The sequence below is a fragment of the Nilaparvata lugens genome, chromosome 8, assembly GCF_014356525.2.
Source record: "Nilaparvata lugens isolate BPH chromosome 8, ASM1435652v1, whole genome shotgun sequence".
NCBI lineage: Eukaryota > Metazoa > Arthropoda > Insecta > Hemiptera > Delphacidae > Nilaparvata > Nilaparvata lugens.
In genome coordinates this window covers 16,245,220-16,261,697 of record NC_052511.1, presented here as the reverse complement: position 1 = coordinate 16,261,697, position 16,478 = coordinate 16,245,220, and the positions used below count along the sequence as shown (strand labels likewise).

At 36.2% G+C, this 16,478-nt stretch overlaps 1 protein-coding gene across 1 annotated transcript in view; it reads left to right on the top strand.

Moving 5' to 3' along the window:
• The window catches only part of LOC111044646 (homeotic protein proboscipedia), an 89,566-nt gene extending 73,669 nt beyond the window's left edge, over positions 1-15,897 (top strand). Inside the window, exons 3-4 of the mRNA XM_039434110.1 lie at positions 9,032-9,174; positions 12,294-15,897. Of these exons, the coding sequence (XP_039290044.1) occupies positions 9,032-9,174; positions 12,294-13,871 (1,721 nt within the window). The 3' untranslated portion in view covers positions 13,872-15,897. The remainder of the gene's footprint in view (positions 1-9,031; positions 9,175-12,293) is intronic.
• The last annotated feature ends 581 nt before the right edge of the window (positions 15,898-16,478 follow it).

Genomic DNA, 16,478 nt, shown 5'->3' with positions numbered 1-16,478 from the left:
TAGTTCTCATCGAATTTCGCTCTAGCTGTTAACCCTGTTATCAATGTCTGCAGTAGCAGAAGTCTTCGGGGTGATTTACAGCATTTATTTAGGATTTTCGTTAAATAATAATGACCTTTATTTCTTTTTTTACTCTTTTTGCTTTTCTCTTCGTCAAATGACTGATTTATATCTTTTCTCACATTTTGTATACGCTCTTTTGGTCGGTTCCCTTCTATTCTAGTTCTTTTCAGCTATTCCCGCCTTCATATTTTTAAGCTCTTTTCCTCCCATATTCGTGTCTCATTCTGTCACTCATATCCATTTCCTTGTTCTTTCTCTCACCAACTTCTACCGTAATTTATCTATCTGTACCACCGTAACACTGTACCAGCAGATCATTCAGTGCTTCAAGTCTTTTGGGGTCTCAACAATGCTGATTCGGCTTCTGACCTGATCAATGACAAAGGAAAACTCTAATAGAAAAATGTGGCTTTTGATAGATATATCAAGAAAGCATCAATCTCTTCTTGATGCACTTATGACGCATGTGCTGACTCTTCTTCATGGAGCTGTTTGCTTATAGCATGCTGTATGGTTATACTTGGAACATTCTTATCTTATTTTGTACATCACGTTAAATTATCTAGTTATCAAAATCTAAAATCCATGCAGAACTATCAAACTGTTTTGTACCACTTGTTAGACTCAATGGAAATTGTCATATTGTATAAATAAATAAATGAATAAATAAATAAACTCTTTCTTTGAAATTGAATTTGAATTGTTATAATAACAAATGACCATTTTTTTAGATTTGTATTCTTATTATTCGAATTGGGACCCTTTTCATAACATAGGAGTTCTGCTCCACCAATCACTGACAGATCAATAGCTTGATCATTAACAGCTCTGTGGGAGGAATTAATAATACAAATTTGAATATAGCAATCCAATAATACAAAATCTAAATCCTGTAGTTTGAATTTAAATCGACATCAATTTCACGAGAACCAATCACAGATGATACTACTATTGCTACTCGTGAAATTAATAAAAGTTTGTGTTTCTTCAATGGTTCCAATTTTTTTTAAATAACTCGATAGTATTAGTTTCAAGTGGTAATTGAGTGGAATATAACTTATCAATTTATTAATTCAAGTCACTTTGACCGACTTTTGTGCAACTGGCAAATGGAGTATATTTACTAATTCCAATCCGTAAGTGGGATTCTCATGCGCATATAAGAGAAGACAGGAGAAAGTGACATTAAACAAGGAGAGCCTTTGCATGTGAGTGACTTATGCGAGGCACGAGACGGGAGACGCCGGCTCAAAGTTGAGTGTTGAGAAGGGATCTGGGAGGGATCTGACACTCCAAACTTCAGGCATTACTTACATCCGTCCACTCATAAAGAGCACCTTACGCGAAAATACTTGCCAGACTGTTCAAACTCCCAGCATAAGTAGCTGTGCATAAACACAGGCGAAATTATCGTGCATTTTTACAGCTTTCACATTCCTGAGACGAGTTGTCAATGTTTGTTAAGCCTTGTGAATCGAGTTGTTATGTGGAAAAGAACCTTCACCATAAGATATCAATTATTATTCATTATGAAAATGGAAAAATGTTTTGCTTTCTTCTAAAACCTGTGAATATGGAAAGCCTCCTGTAAATAACGTTCAATATCAATATTGTGGAGAGGGGAGGTATGACTTTGATAGTTTTATTTGTATAGAATCTCTATCAAGGTTTTCTTTCAATGAATCGTGTGAAAATTTTCTCAGAAAGTGAAAGTGCAAATTTTTAGTGAGAAAAATGAAGAACCCAAGACATAACCTATAAACTTGAGTGTTGATAGGAAATGACATTGGGTAATACGGCAAGGCAGAACATCCGAAAGGATCTCTCTGCTGATTAAAGCCATAAGAGTAAATAAATGAATCGTGTTTTATCAAAAGTACGTTATAGTTAGTTTTTCAGATAACTAATATTCTATCGAATTTGTTCAACGTTCAAGTATTCACATTCATAATTTAATGTTCACTAGATAGTGCTATTTCTTAGTGTTTTAAATTTATAACTGGGAGAATATAATTCTTATTTGTTGGGGGAGGGGATGAGCATTCTTGGCTCACTTACTTCCCTCGCTTAGGGAGTTAAATTTTCATTTTTAAACATTAATCTGTATGACGAAATTCATTATCATTGGATTGAATCACAATTAAGTGAGTATTACAACTTCAAAATCAATTAATAACAGACTGTACTCAAAACTGCGGTTAACTATCCATCTTATTCTCATACTTTTGGCTGAATCTACTGTCAAGTTCACCATGAAACTCCCAGTCCAAGAATACTTTGCTAGAAATTTCTAATAACAAAATGTGTAGATGAAATAATCAACCAAATCGCAAATGTAGGTCTATGTATCTTTGTTAACTGATTGATAGATCAAACCCACTTGAGTATTCTCTAGTAATGAGTGCGGTTGTAGGAGTTAATTTCAATATGGCTGCTGTTGAAGAATGTTACCACCCTCTCCACATTGGAGTTGGGGGCTAACCAATGAGTGTTGATATTCGGGGGGCGGTTGGAAAAATCTATATTTCGTTATTGAAAACACGATTTCGGTACACAGAGCAATATCAAATTCCCCTTCAGCTCCCCGATGCGATATCACCCCTCTGCTGTCAGCGGCGACGATATTGAGAAGGCTGTGGCTGGGGCTAGATGAAAAAACCATCTCCTGTTTACAAGAGCCCAATTTATAACGTCCCCTCCGTTGGTTATTAATTTTTTAATTGGAAAAATATTAATTGCTTGTTGCTGTATCTTCCTGGTTTACCAGAATGGGTATTGGGAAGGAATGGGTTATAAATGTTTGTAATGGAAATTGAATAATAGAATTGGATTGAACAATTACCTTTATTAAGGGCGGACTTAGGACCTCAAAGTCCTCTCTGCCACACAACCCTATGATATGGATAATGGAGATAAATAATAAAATAGCCTTGTGGAGTTTTCCTCGTAACAAAGTGTTAAAATAACATTTCAAGAGTTAGAAGTTTTTATTATGATGGGTTACAAAGGGTACAGTTTATCTCTCAAGTAGTCTGAGAGGAGTTCATTGTCCATATTCATATCTGGGTCTATCTAGTTGGCAAGTCCGTTCATGCTCTATCATGGAGTGTGAATAGCCTTTCTTGCAATCTCATAACTGTATTATCTGAGCATCACCCTCGCATTAATAGGGAGCAACCGAGCAAGCATCGTTGAATCTGACCGTCTTATGCGCGAATTTCAGACGCCACTTCTTGTCAGTGTGTTGGAGGGACTCCACTAACGGCCACTCTCCCACATACACCGACTTCCTGGATATGTACTGTAAATATTCAAATCAGTCCCTTTGGGGTGAACACTTGCAAAGTATATAATAGGAGGTGTAATATAATAAAATAATGAATTCGAGGGCACATATATATGGGTGCTGTACAAAAACAGGAAACGAAGGTGGGAAATGAACTGTTTTTATCTGTGCTGGCGAGTTTCACGAGAGGAGCTAATTTATTTAGCGTGACCAGTGTATTGTGGCCAGAGATAGTGGCGACCGTAGGCAGCTATTAGGGACAAGAAACCTCGCAGGGAGCTCGCATTAGGGAAGTCCTTCCAAATCAATAGACCCTGGTCCCACAACCCGTTTTAAATTCCCCCACCGGCAAAAAACATCTTATCAGCTCGTTCGTTATCTGTGTGACCCGAGCTTCCGAACGGATCAGGAAGTTGCTTGTAATTGAACATGATATAAATCGCAATAATTTTTATTGTCCGTATGTTGAGGATGCTCAGCTTACAATCAATGATATTTAATAAACTGGAAATGTCATAACTGTGTTGCTTTTATTAAAAATCGTCCCGATTCTGAAAAGAGTTATATAACTTGATTTTTATCAACTAGGTTATCGGAGTTGATCAGAACAAATCCGGAACTGCCATACCATTGTTACAACTTGGAAATTTCACCCACAGAGGAATTTGTGATGCTGTAGTGGCAAAAAAGCTCCATATAATGCTTCAATGTTGGGAAAGAATTGTGCAGCCTGGAGCAATTACTGTAATGTGAAAACAGAATACTAGATCTATTATAGTGTGGTCCACCTTATAATGGCAGTGAATAAAGATAGAAGAATAGCGATGCCCATTGTCTGCATTAATTAATTATATTTCTACACTGTCAAAAACATAATTGTCTTCGTTGTGGACCTTTGTCGAATGATAGACAAGTATAGCAAAACCAAAGTTGATCAAATACTGTCATTATAACGTGGACCTCACTATAGAATTCAATTCCAGAAAAATCTGATGATTATATTGGAAAATGAAATTATTCACCTATTGAATTTTTATTATCTATTTTTTTTTATAAATCTAATATGAGTTATCTATTATTATCTCATAAATAAAATGACATACACATTGATAAACAATTCATTGAATGACCATCAATTTTTCATCTGTTCAAATCAGTAAATCACTGTAAATATGCATCAAAAGATATATTTCTTTCTCGAGCCACTCCAGTGTTTTGGACGGAACGGACAAGTTAATTTTTTGGTCCCGGCTGCCTAGAAACAGTCATTAGGTCATATCAGAAGCTCTGAAATTGATCAGGTCCGACCTGAAAACTCTGACACCAGACCTGAGCCAGCCAAGTCACATGGTAGCATTATTTTTGACCGAGCGAAGTGAGGTCTACGTTTCAAGTCGACGGTTTGGCATTTCTCTTAATGTTTAAATGCTTATATGTCTATATGTTGCGCATTCACGGCGAAACACGGTAATAGATTTTCATGAAATTTGACAGGTATGTTCCTTTTTCAATTGCGCGTCGACGTATATACAAGGTTTTTGGAAATTTTGCATTTCAAGGATAATATAAAAGGAAAAAGGAGCCTCCTTCATACGCCAATATTGGAGTAGAAACCATACTATAGAATCATTCATCATGAATCAGCTGACAAGTGATTACACAGATGTGTGGAGAAGCCAGTCTATTGCTGTATTTCCATAAGTTCTACAGTTTCAATCAGGTACTTGTGAATGAGAATACTGCGTGAGGTCTACTATTTACAGAACTACTAGTATTATCATGCATGAGGCCTATCAATGAGGGAAGAAGAAAAATGTGTCTGTGAGGCCTATCAATGTGTCGAATTGAAGGAGACTCAAAAAACTGAAATATATATTTTGTTGTGGATATAACTATAACTATGATGAATTTTACCAATTAATTGTTCAATTTCAGTACTCTCACAGTATACAAATAAGAGCTGCAATAAATAATCTATTATTCAAATGATTTACCTCCCACATTTAGTAATTTTATGATTATCAAGATTTGTTATGCCAACAAAGTTAATTTATTCTCCAAGCATCTTTTGAACGAAGTTACGTAGTATACCAAGAACAGAACCAAACATGGCTTCAAGATGTTCATCACCCAATACCGGCTATACTCATAGGTTATTCTGGTTTCGAATTTCATTATGTTGTCTGGTTGTTGATGCCTAATGAAAAATGTCGCTGGCCACAAGGCGTAGGATTAGTCTGACAGAAGACAATGACTGTTAATTAATACCACTCGAGTGATTGATAAATCTAATTATTGATCCCTGTTATTACGTTCGGGAAATTTGAAGCGGGCTGAGCATTGATGGCTAGATGAAGGACCTTCAGCTCTGAGGTGGACAGGGGGTAATGCGGGGTGATGTAGGAGGGCGGAGTCCATTTCTCGCTGTCGCATCTTTCCTCTTTTTTATATTTCTTTTCGTCTTTTTTCATCATCCTCTTCCAGCAATCTTCTCCGGGTAGTTGTTATTTTCCTTTTTAGTGCAGAATTCAAAATTGTTCACGATTGCTGTAGGAAATAATTTAATGATAGGTTGCCGGTTAGAAAAATTAGCCTGCAGTCATTCAATGATGGTTTGTATCTTGAATGGAAATTGGTGCCTTACACACGATGAAAAATTGCGTATATATCTCCACATTTGAACAGATATTTTCATGTGATCTAACCAACAGAAAATTGGTGCTTTATAGACAATGAAAAATGATGTTTTTCTACATTCAACCAGATGTTATTTGTGATGCTTCAGAACAGAAAAAAATCATGTAATGGAATATCGGTGTTGAAAAAGTAGGAGGAAAAAATCTATACAATGAAAAATAACAAAGATGTATTGAACTAGTCTAGATTAGCTACTTTCAGAGGCATTTTATTGCCAGGACCAGTCAAATCACCAAACTTTTACGGTTATTAGAGCAATGGAATTGGCCAGGAGTACAGTAAATATTGTTGAAATAATGCAAATATTATCACTTTACAGTGATTCAATCTTTCTCTTCTAAATGGATAAAGTGATTGTACAATTAATATTTTTAATTGTCCAGAAGTTGAATAAGTTCAACTGAATATAACCGCTTTATTCTGTGAAAGTATAATCACTTTCAACCTAATTATTACCCTGCAGTATCACATCAGTGTAGCAAGCAGGGTTGCATTCAAATTAATTTATAGACGTGACGACAAAATCCGTCTCATTATTTGTTTGTCGCATATGTTTTCCACCTCTCATCAGGACTTCCATACTTACTTCCTGGTGCAATATGACTTTCCAGTAAGCTGTGTGTTTCAAGTTGCCTCTCGAAGGAAGACTTGACAGAGGTTGAGAGGCAATAGGAAGGAGAAGAAGAAGAGAAAGAACAAGAATAAAGAGAAGAACAAGGATAAGAAGAAGGTTGAGGCAGTGGAGGAGGGGTAGGAGGAGGAGGAGGAAGAATAAGAACAAGAAGTTGGTGAGTGAAGAGGGGGTTGCTGCTGAAGTTATTGGATAAGTTTGAGGCAGACAAAATCTGTCTCTCAAACACCCTCTCTCCTCCCTCTGCCTGCCATCATCATGACTCTACCCATCGAATAAGACTGTCAAAATATGATTTCATCTGTCATCCCGTGTCGCATATGACAAAGTATCATTGCCAAGCCAACTGACGCCAGCAGGTGATTCTAATATCGGCAGAAGAAGCGCCTACTTCTACATGCGACATAGGGCCTACTATATCCAGACGAGATATCTATTCGATTTTCATTTCTCTATACTTTGTTGTACCTACTTCATCATCTCTTCTTCCTGAAGAAAAAATGTGGAAACAACTTTCTGCCTTCTGTTGTTTTCAATATATATACCCTCATTTCTCTTACTCTACCCCCCTTTCACCCACCACCAACACATTTCAAAATCTGGAACATAGGTCGACGTTCTTCTTTACTTCGAGTTGCGATTTAAAAAAACGCCATTCCACCCTTGACTTCTACCCTTCACTTTTGACACAATTTGACAAATGGAGTCACGCGATTTTTTCCTCCCCTTTCATTTTGCATCCTCCTTTCCCTTTACAATCACTTCTCTTTTTCATACAACTTCACCTTCTTTTTCTCCGTGACCCTCGTATTCTTTCTTCATTTCTGCAGTCAAACCTCTTTCTACACAGTAAATGCCAGTTGATATGCAGATCTGTCTTTTGATAAATGATATTGTTTTATCGTGAAATCTTTTCTTTCTTCTTGGCGCTGCATTTCTCAAAAGAAAGTAGTTACATCGTACTGACTTGATGTCTGCAGAACAGACTGTTTAGAGAAATGATTTTTTGCTTTTCTTAATTAAAAATATTCACGAAAATTAGGATTGGACTCATGCCAAGATTAGCAGGATATTCAACCTCTTAATTCTACGATCAAGTCAGTTATTGATAGGTAGCACGTATGGGTACCCTCCAAGTTTTACTTGTATGCCGAATCAGCTTACTAGTTAATTCTCAGTACAAAGTATTGATTTGTTGGTAAAAACGGTTTTCGACCCCTTAAGTTGTAAATACTGGTTACAGAGTATCAACTTGATAATAATTTTATATCCGATAGATGTCGTGATTGATCAATTTCAAAAGGGTACTTAGATTTCTATTTTTTATTTATACTGGTTGTATAGAGTTTCATAAGCACATTCAAACCGCATGAAAAATGCAATCAATTCATTATTATCACAAGTTGTAAGCTTATGTAAATTTCGACTAAGCAAAACTGCCTCATTTTAGATTATTATTTTTCAAATTATTCTAATCGCATTACTCTCAGTGATTATTTTCGTGATCATTCTAAAAAATCTGATCTGATTATTGTAAATAATCAATAATAATTGTAAATTATTGAGTCTCTATCCAGCCATTGGGAGTCTTGTTTAGCGGTTTGGGAAGTGGATTTTTACATCCACTTAGATACAATATTATACTTATCAATCCAAAAACCATGTTTACCTCCATTCATTAAATATACTATTCATGAACATTTCTTTCCGCTTCTCACTCTTTTCTCGTTGAACGCTAACACTGTTCATGTATGAAACGGCTTTACTCTGTCTCATGCTCTTGACTATTTCGTTTGCTATTTACTAACGTAATCCCCACTAAAGATTTATTGAAATTTATTATTGATTGTCTCTCATCAGTATCCATCTCTCTTCTATTTTTATATTATATTGATATGAGGAAAAATAAGTTGTTTGAACCTTTGAAGTATACAGGCTCAGCTTATGAAGAAAACATACTATTCCAGAATTTAAGCTAATGGTTTTATCATTAGTGTCTTGTTTAGTTTTTTACCAACACTCAATCAATTCCATCTACTATTATTATCAAGCTTCACTTGCATCTGAAATTATAAGGAAGAGTTCTCTCAAAATACAAGTCTAGCAAGCCTAGTATTCCTGGAGCTATTTGACATTGTTGAGAAATAGTACTGTGTACATTAGTTGGGGCATCCTGTTTATCAGCCTTATTAAGACGTTGACTGGCTGAAACAAGGAAATCACAGCGGAAAAATCTTGTACTGCAATTAACTACAAGAAATTGTCATGCTCCATGTGATGGAAATGACTGTAAAAAATTGTGACTTGGCCTTCAAAGAACTGTATTTTCAAGAGATGTTTTTCTTGTGTTTCAGAGAATGGCCTGCCGAGGAGATTGCGCACTGCTTACACGAATACTCAACTTCTGGAGCTGGAAAAAGAGTTCCACTTCAATAAGTACCTGTGCAGGCCTCGTAGAATTGAAATTGCTGCTTCATTAGATCTCACTGAAAGACAGGTGAGTTAAAACTGATTAATATTCCTGAATAATCAATTATTTGAATGATCATTGGTTTATCTAGCTTAAATAGCTGCTGTCGCTTCGATGATGATCGACAAATATGTAGTCTGGTAAAATTTATCGGGCATATAGGTGATTTTACTCAGCAAATCTTATATGATTAATGCTCAATATTAATTTCTCAACAAATTTTGCCGAATCGTTCCTTGAAACACAGAATTCAATCTTTTACATAATATTGATTGTATTTCTTTCATTCATCAATTGAACTACAATTAAATTGTCAAACTATTCATCTATGATAATTTGATTTTTAAACAATTTTCATTCAAAATCTCTTGTTTCTAAGATTTTACCCTGAAAATTGGACCCAAATTCAAAAGTGAATAGAACCTAACCTACTTTTTGGACTAATGTATGAATCGAAGTTCGGGGAAGGAGCCGTTTTGGGCTGTGCCTTTTGGTACTTCCTCAATCCTTCCGATCAATCGTATTCTGTGTATCATTGTAATGAATACATTCCAAGGATGAGATTCTCCCATTCACATAGATCTAAGAGTTCTGAAAATTCACAAACTCGAAAATAATGAATCTATATGGAGGGGAATGAAATTGATTTTTCTGTGGGCTCATGATAAATCGATCTTCCAAATAACAAATACAGTATAACATATTTAGATTATTATGAATATTCGAAATCTTGGTATTTATAGCAGACCAGGGATTGAATTTTACAGGAAGATCAGTTTTATATTGATTTTCTTTTTATTTGTTCTATATTTTCCTGAAACGGAATATTCCCATTCCTTTATACAGTAGTTTGAAATAAGTTTATTTTTAATTCGTTGTATTTGATATAATATTCACAGCTCCACAAGTGAGGTGAGGCATCACAATAGATTGCGATACAAGTTTTCATGTTCCAGTATCTTTGTAACAAATTATCACGATGCAGTATCATGCTAGTTATCTAGGACAGAAATGAGTTAATGCAGTGAAGATGGCATAAGTGCATCTTTGTTATGGCACTGAACATAATTTGCACAACAAGGAACATTATACATGGCATATAAGAAAGACTTAATGCAGTCTTTTCTGTATCGTTAAGGTGATACTTGACACTTACTGTGATATATTAAAATCACAGGCCATGATGCTACGAGTATTACTCTGCTATACACTAAAAACTGCCTGATTCTCGTAGTATTCGTATTCCATTGTTATTATCCGAATCATTCCTGATTCCATCATTTTATCAGTGATTCAAACTGACAGGCCAGCTACATTGTTCCTCCATGTTTTTATTTTCAGTGGACCAAACGTGTAATTTGGCTCTGATAGCAGGAAAACAATGATAAATAATTGTGTGATTCTCCCATGAAATGAACAATCCCGTGACTAGTGAGTTTGTCCTGTTATCTGGTGAGACTCTTTCTGTGTCTCAGTGAACTCGGACAGTTATTGTGTTCAAAGTCATAAATTCTCCCTCTAACTAGTCTTATTTTGTTCTATTGTAGATTCTCGTTTATCCTGAGTGAAGATAGAGAATGCACTGTAGGTTGGCTACCTGAACTAGCTTACAACTCAGAACTATTACAAAGTATTTATTCATTTTGTAATATATCTTAAATTCTCATGGAAGATGAATTCTATGCTCTCAATGATGTCTAATTCCCTCACAGATTCTAGGCAATACAAATTATTCATTCTTGACTTAGAATTGATGATCATCCATAACTGAACAAGCATTCTTCCTTACATCTGAAAATGTGAGTTCATTCCCAATCAATCAATAAATTGATTATCAGTTTCTTCTAGATGAATACCAGAGCTTGCACCGTACTTTTCAGTTGATCATTATTCTTATTAATGGATTAAGAAAAACAAACTCGAATTCAATTTTTTTCAAATTCAAATTTATTTATTTGCCATAAAATACTTTACAAATTATAAAAAAATATAAAATTGATAAAATAATTATTCTCAATAACAAAATAGCACTAAGGACAAAGAACAGCTCGTGCGCCAGCAGTGAGTTCCAGCAACTAGTCTATGTATGGTAAACATTAAACAGAAAAAGCAAAAATCTATCATTGACTGAAAAATACCTGATATTTTCAAAGCCACTAATTCATTTAAATAATTTGAGTTACTAGTATCGTTTGATATACAGTACCCAATGCAGCCTAGTAAACAGTATCAAGTATTTTTTATTCAATAAGGATATTTACCACAACGTCATCTCCACAACACAGATAGGAAATTCATCAGTTGACACAAAAACGATTTCTCATTGAAATAACCAAATGACCTACATTGAATTACATCAAGTCAAAACTTGTCATCCCTGAGAACATTTCCTCAGAGTTAAGACACACTAAGCGTTTTTTGTTCAGACGAGTCAGCAGGGCAGGAATCTCTCCGATTGGCTTGGCGTTCGGGAATCAGCTAAAAACCAGTCTTTCTGATAGCTTCCTGTACTGTCGACTCGTCTGGAAACGCCTTAAGAAACGCTTCGTGTGGCTTACCCTTAGACACCATCACTCTCGTATTTTCAATGGGCTGATTCAAACGAATCAATAGAATTTCATAGGATTAGAATGAAATTATCCATATGTTCTAATAAGGTAATATAGGTAACCAGGTAATAGGATCTATTCATTTATCCATTCATCTACTACATCAAGTATTGATGCAAAGCATCTCTTTTCAAATGGGGCTTTATAGACTCTCCAGGATGCGATCGTGGAGCTCCATTGCAGACAAACACATTGTCTATGAATGTGACAGACTTGCCTACCTGGGTGACAGTAATGACTTTACTGTGGCAAGCCCTCAGACGATCCAGTACATTTTAAAAATTTGGACGTGCACTTGTAATCAGTGCGAAATTACAAGGACTTACGAATAAGAAAATGCCATACACTATATAATATATAGTATATATACATCATATAATATATAGTAATATAATATACATATAATATATTATATATACATCAAGTATTGACAATATTGTGGTGATTGTTATCATATATACAACGATTTTCATCTTTGAAATAATATTTTTTATTCTGGCCTTAGGCCATCTATTGACCACCGATTTTTGGTTGCAGGTGAAGGTGTGGTTCCAAAACAGGCGGATGAAGCACAAAAGGCAGACACTCAGCAAGCAGTCAGAGGATGGCGACGACAAGGACTCGCAGAGTTCGGGTGGCAAGGGCGGCAAGGGGAGTGACAAGAGCCTCCTGCTCTCAGACGAAGCCGCCAAGAAAAGCTGTCAAAACTGTGAACTTCCTGGTGGTGTGCTCGGTGATCATATAGGGCGTGGACCTCTTAGCAATAACAACAATAATAATAACACAAACAATAACAATACAGCCAATAGTAATAGTAATAGTGGGGCAAGCAGTGTGACTAGCACCAGTTCGAGTCTGGAGAAGCTGGAAGAGGACTCAAGGTCAAACACTTCACCAGGTCCGGGCATGTTGCCTGGGAAGGTAGTTGTGAAAGTTGAGGGGAATTCCATGTGTTCAGCGTCTCCAGGCAGTGGAACGGGCGCTAAGAAGGGTAATGCTCTTGTGAAAACACCTTGCACCACACCGGACCTATCGGCCGGGGCTACGAACTTGTATCAGGGTCCTCAAAATCGGCCAAGGAGTTCTCCAACCGCCGCCACTGCGATTGCAACGGTGACCGCCTCTGTGACAAGTGCCCTCCAGCAGCCTCCCATGATGGCGCCTTCCTCCTTGGTGCAAATCGTTCGTTGCACCGCTCCCACAGGATTCCCCTCCCCTCCACAGCAAGCCAGAGCTGTGGGAGATTACAGTACAAGGATGACTGCTGCCCAATCCTACTCAGCAAGACAACAAAACCCTGTGTCCTACACAAGAGATGCCTACCAGCAAAGACTATCCTACAACTCACCTGAAACCCCTCCCACACCTTACCGCGCCCAAGGCCCCACTCCTAGACAAAATGGTCTCAACAATCTAGTTCCTCGCAATGTCAACCAACTACCAACACACCATCCCAGCTCAAGAACCTATCCTCAAAACCAAACCTCCACCCAGATACAACAGCAGCAACAGTATTGTGGGCCTATGTACAATGGGTACACGCAGACTGATTCCTATGCAAGTCAAGGATACCATAGGTATCAAGGTAGTGGGTACCAGGATCATGAGCCATACTTATCGTCCCCTGGTAGTACTAACTATGGAAGTGCTGGATACCAGGGGAATTTGGCTGCCTACAACACTGAATTACATAGTCATCAGATACAACAACATCATGCTCAACAGCACCAGGATGCTTCAAACTATTACTACCAGTCTCAACAGCATCAAGGACAAACACAGACACAACAACACCTGGATTACACACCACCCAACAGCAACAAGATGCAGCAGGGCTCGTCGTACTACAGTGGTACCACCTCTACAGACACACATCCCCAGTCGCAGACTCAGTTCGCCCAAGATCAGTTCCAGTCAGCGGCTGTGATGACCCCTCCTAGCAGCGTGCGGACTGACTCGTCAGGTGACCACTTCAATTCGTTCCACCACTTCTACAGCGAGCCACCCCCGCACTCGCAGCATCATCCTGGCGAAAACAGCAACAGTTCTTCGGACTTCAACTTTCTCACCAACCTAGCCAACGACTTCGCGCCAGAATACTATCAGCTCAGCTGAGATATGTTAGCCATGTAAAAAGTAGATAGCTCTCTATTCTGCATCCGTTCTTCGATACAGGATGAATGATCTAGGTATTGGCAAACTCTTATTCAAGTTCACTACCCCAGAAAATGAGTTATTCGAGTTAGCTTCCACAGAAAGGTAGTTTATTCAAGTTCGCTTCCACAGAAAGGAGGTGATTGAAAAGCCTAGACAATTTTAGATAAATTTCATGAGATATTATCACATTTAGTAGGCATATATATGGCCAACAGTAGGCCTGCATGAGGCTCAATGTAGACCTTACATTCTGATATTAAAAAGTTTCAGTATTATACTGCTCTAAACAACTATATAGAATAATGTAATTTTACATTATATTTTTCATGATTGTTCTCTGATGCTAAAATTTACTGGTTTGGTTGGTTTCAGATTAACGGTATTTTGGAAATCTTACTTACATTATGCTTGGCGCTAAAGCTATCAGAGCATACATGAACTGGAGTTCAGTTTCATAAATTTGTTAAACCGAGTCGAATCACAAAGTAGCCTATTAGTTCTCTTTGGAAAGTCTATTTGGGAATTGCAAAAAATTTGGTACTCTGAAATCTTCAATAGGAGAACTAATTGAAAACTGTGAGTGTTACATAATATTCACTTTTCTTTATAATTTACTGTAGAACTTTACAAATAATTTCAAACTATAGAGCTATAAGAGAACTATGTAGTACTGAAGCTTGGTTGAATATCTAATTGCTTGATCCCGGTGATTAAGATCATTCATTCTATTTAAGAACGGATGCAGCATAATTCTTGTTCGAATTATGTAAATAAGTGTATAATAAACCTAGAAACGGTAAAATATTTCATATAGGGACCCATTGCTTCTCTGATCAATCCTTAAATATTGTTATGCATAGTTTAATATTACTGTTAAAATAGTAAGAAATAGATGGAAATGCTACCGTAAATATAAATATGATAAAAGACGAGGGTTGAGTCACAGTATTTCCAATAATAATATTGTTTAGTTATTTGTTGATCAATTATCTCAATAGATTATTTTAGACAAGAGGACAAGTGCAATCAATTTCAGTTCTTTGGAGATCTGAATGCTTTCCTATGGGTATTAATAAAACGGTTAAACAAGGGGCTCACTAGTGATTATTATTGAGTGTTAATCAAAAAAAAGGCTTAATTAGCCTCCACCAAAAAATTATTTTCAGAGAAACAAGAGTTAATAATATTATACAAATGAATTTCCCGGTGAAATATTCAAATAAGATCTCCAAAAAAATAGAAACACATTTAAAGATATTAGAAATCGATATCATGAGAAATGCTTGGAATACAAAATAAACTTTGTATGATTTTTTCAAACACTTTGTATACCAAATACAGAACTTCACTTCTACCCGATTTCAAAACATTCTATGAATCTCTAGATCTCAATAGAAAATTTCCAAATAATTATTATAATATACCATTTCATTTTCCATCTGAAAGAAACGTTGTCATAGCTTAATGCTGAATCGCTAGTCGAAGTTTGCTTTTAACCACCCAAAATCAAATAAGAAACTCGACTAACGACTTATTGGAATGAACCTTAGAAGCTCTAGATCGATCCACAATCTTAATATCTCAATTCATATTATTTATTCCATTACCGAATGATTCCTGCTACACAAATTGCTTATGGACTGCAAGCTTTCCAATGCTGCAATCATAATAATTATTATGGAATACGAACTAAATGGCATTAAATTATAGAAGTTCACTTTCCTCTGATCTCCTGTTTCAAAAGGTTTCTTGTGAGAACTAATTAAATTTCTACACATCAATAAAATGTGAGCCTATAGATACTCATGTATGAATCTTCAACAAGGATCTACCATAACTAGCTGACTCGCAAGAGTCACCAGCATTCTATAAAATCTGTGTTTAAACATAATGTTATTTGATACAATGGTTATTTTTAATGTTTTGACACAGCGTACTGTACAGTTTTAAAACACTATTGTAATAATAAACTAAATGGTTCTCAAATATTACATGTGGATTTTCATTTCATACTGATAGCACACCTTAGACTTGTTTTTTTTTCATCTCGCTGCAAACTGTAGTTTGCTCCAGATTCAAGATTCATCAACAATATTGATTCGTGGAGGAATTCTTATTGATGATGAATATAAAATTCAAGCATGTGGACATTAAATCGAGCTGATACCATATTCATATATATATATTTACTTATTTTCAAAAGATAATGCACTGCAATCCACCGTAAGTTTTGAAAATAGCATCCATATCACTGAAGCATCCGTATAAAATATTCGATTCATCTCTTGTTCATTAGAATGCAAATATTCCAAATATTTCTCTGTAATCTAAATTCAAAATATGGAGTTCATAAAATCAAATTGATGACAATGGAACAAGACTTCGTTCCATTGTTACCATGTTACTTTGTTACCATGATAAATATTTGCATGCAATCTCATTGCGGATATTGCTTTTCCTATAGTGAGGTCCACGTTGCTATTATAGCAATATTTGATTAACATAGCTGTTACTATCCTTGTCTATCATTCGACAAATCAGATAGCGCTATCCTTCTCTAGCTCC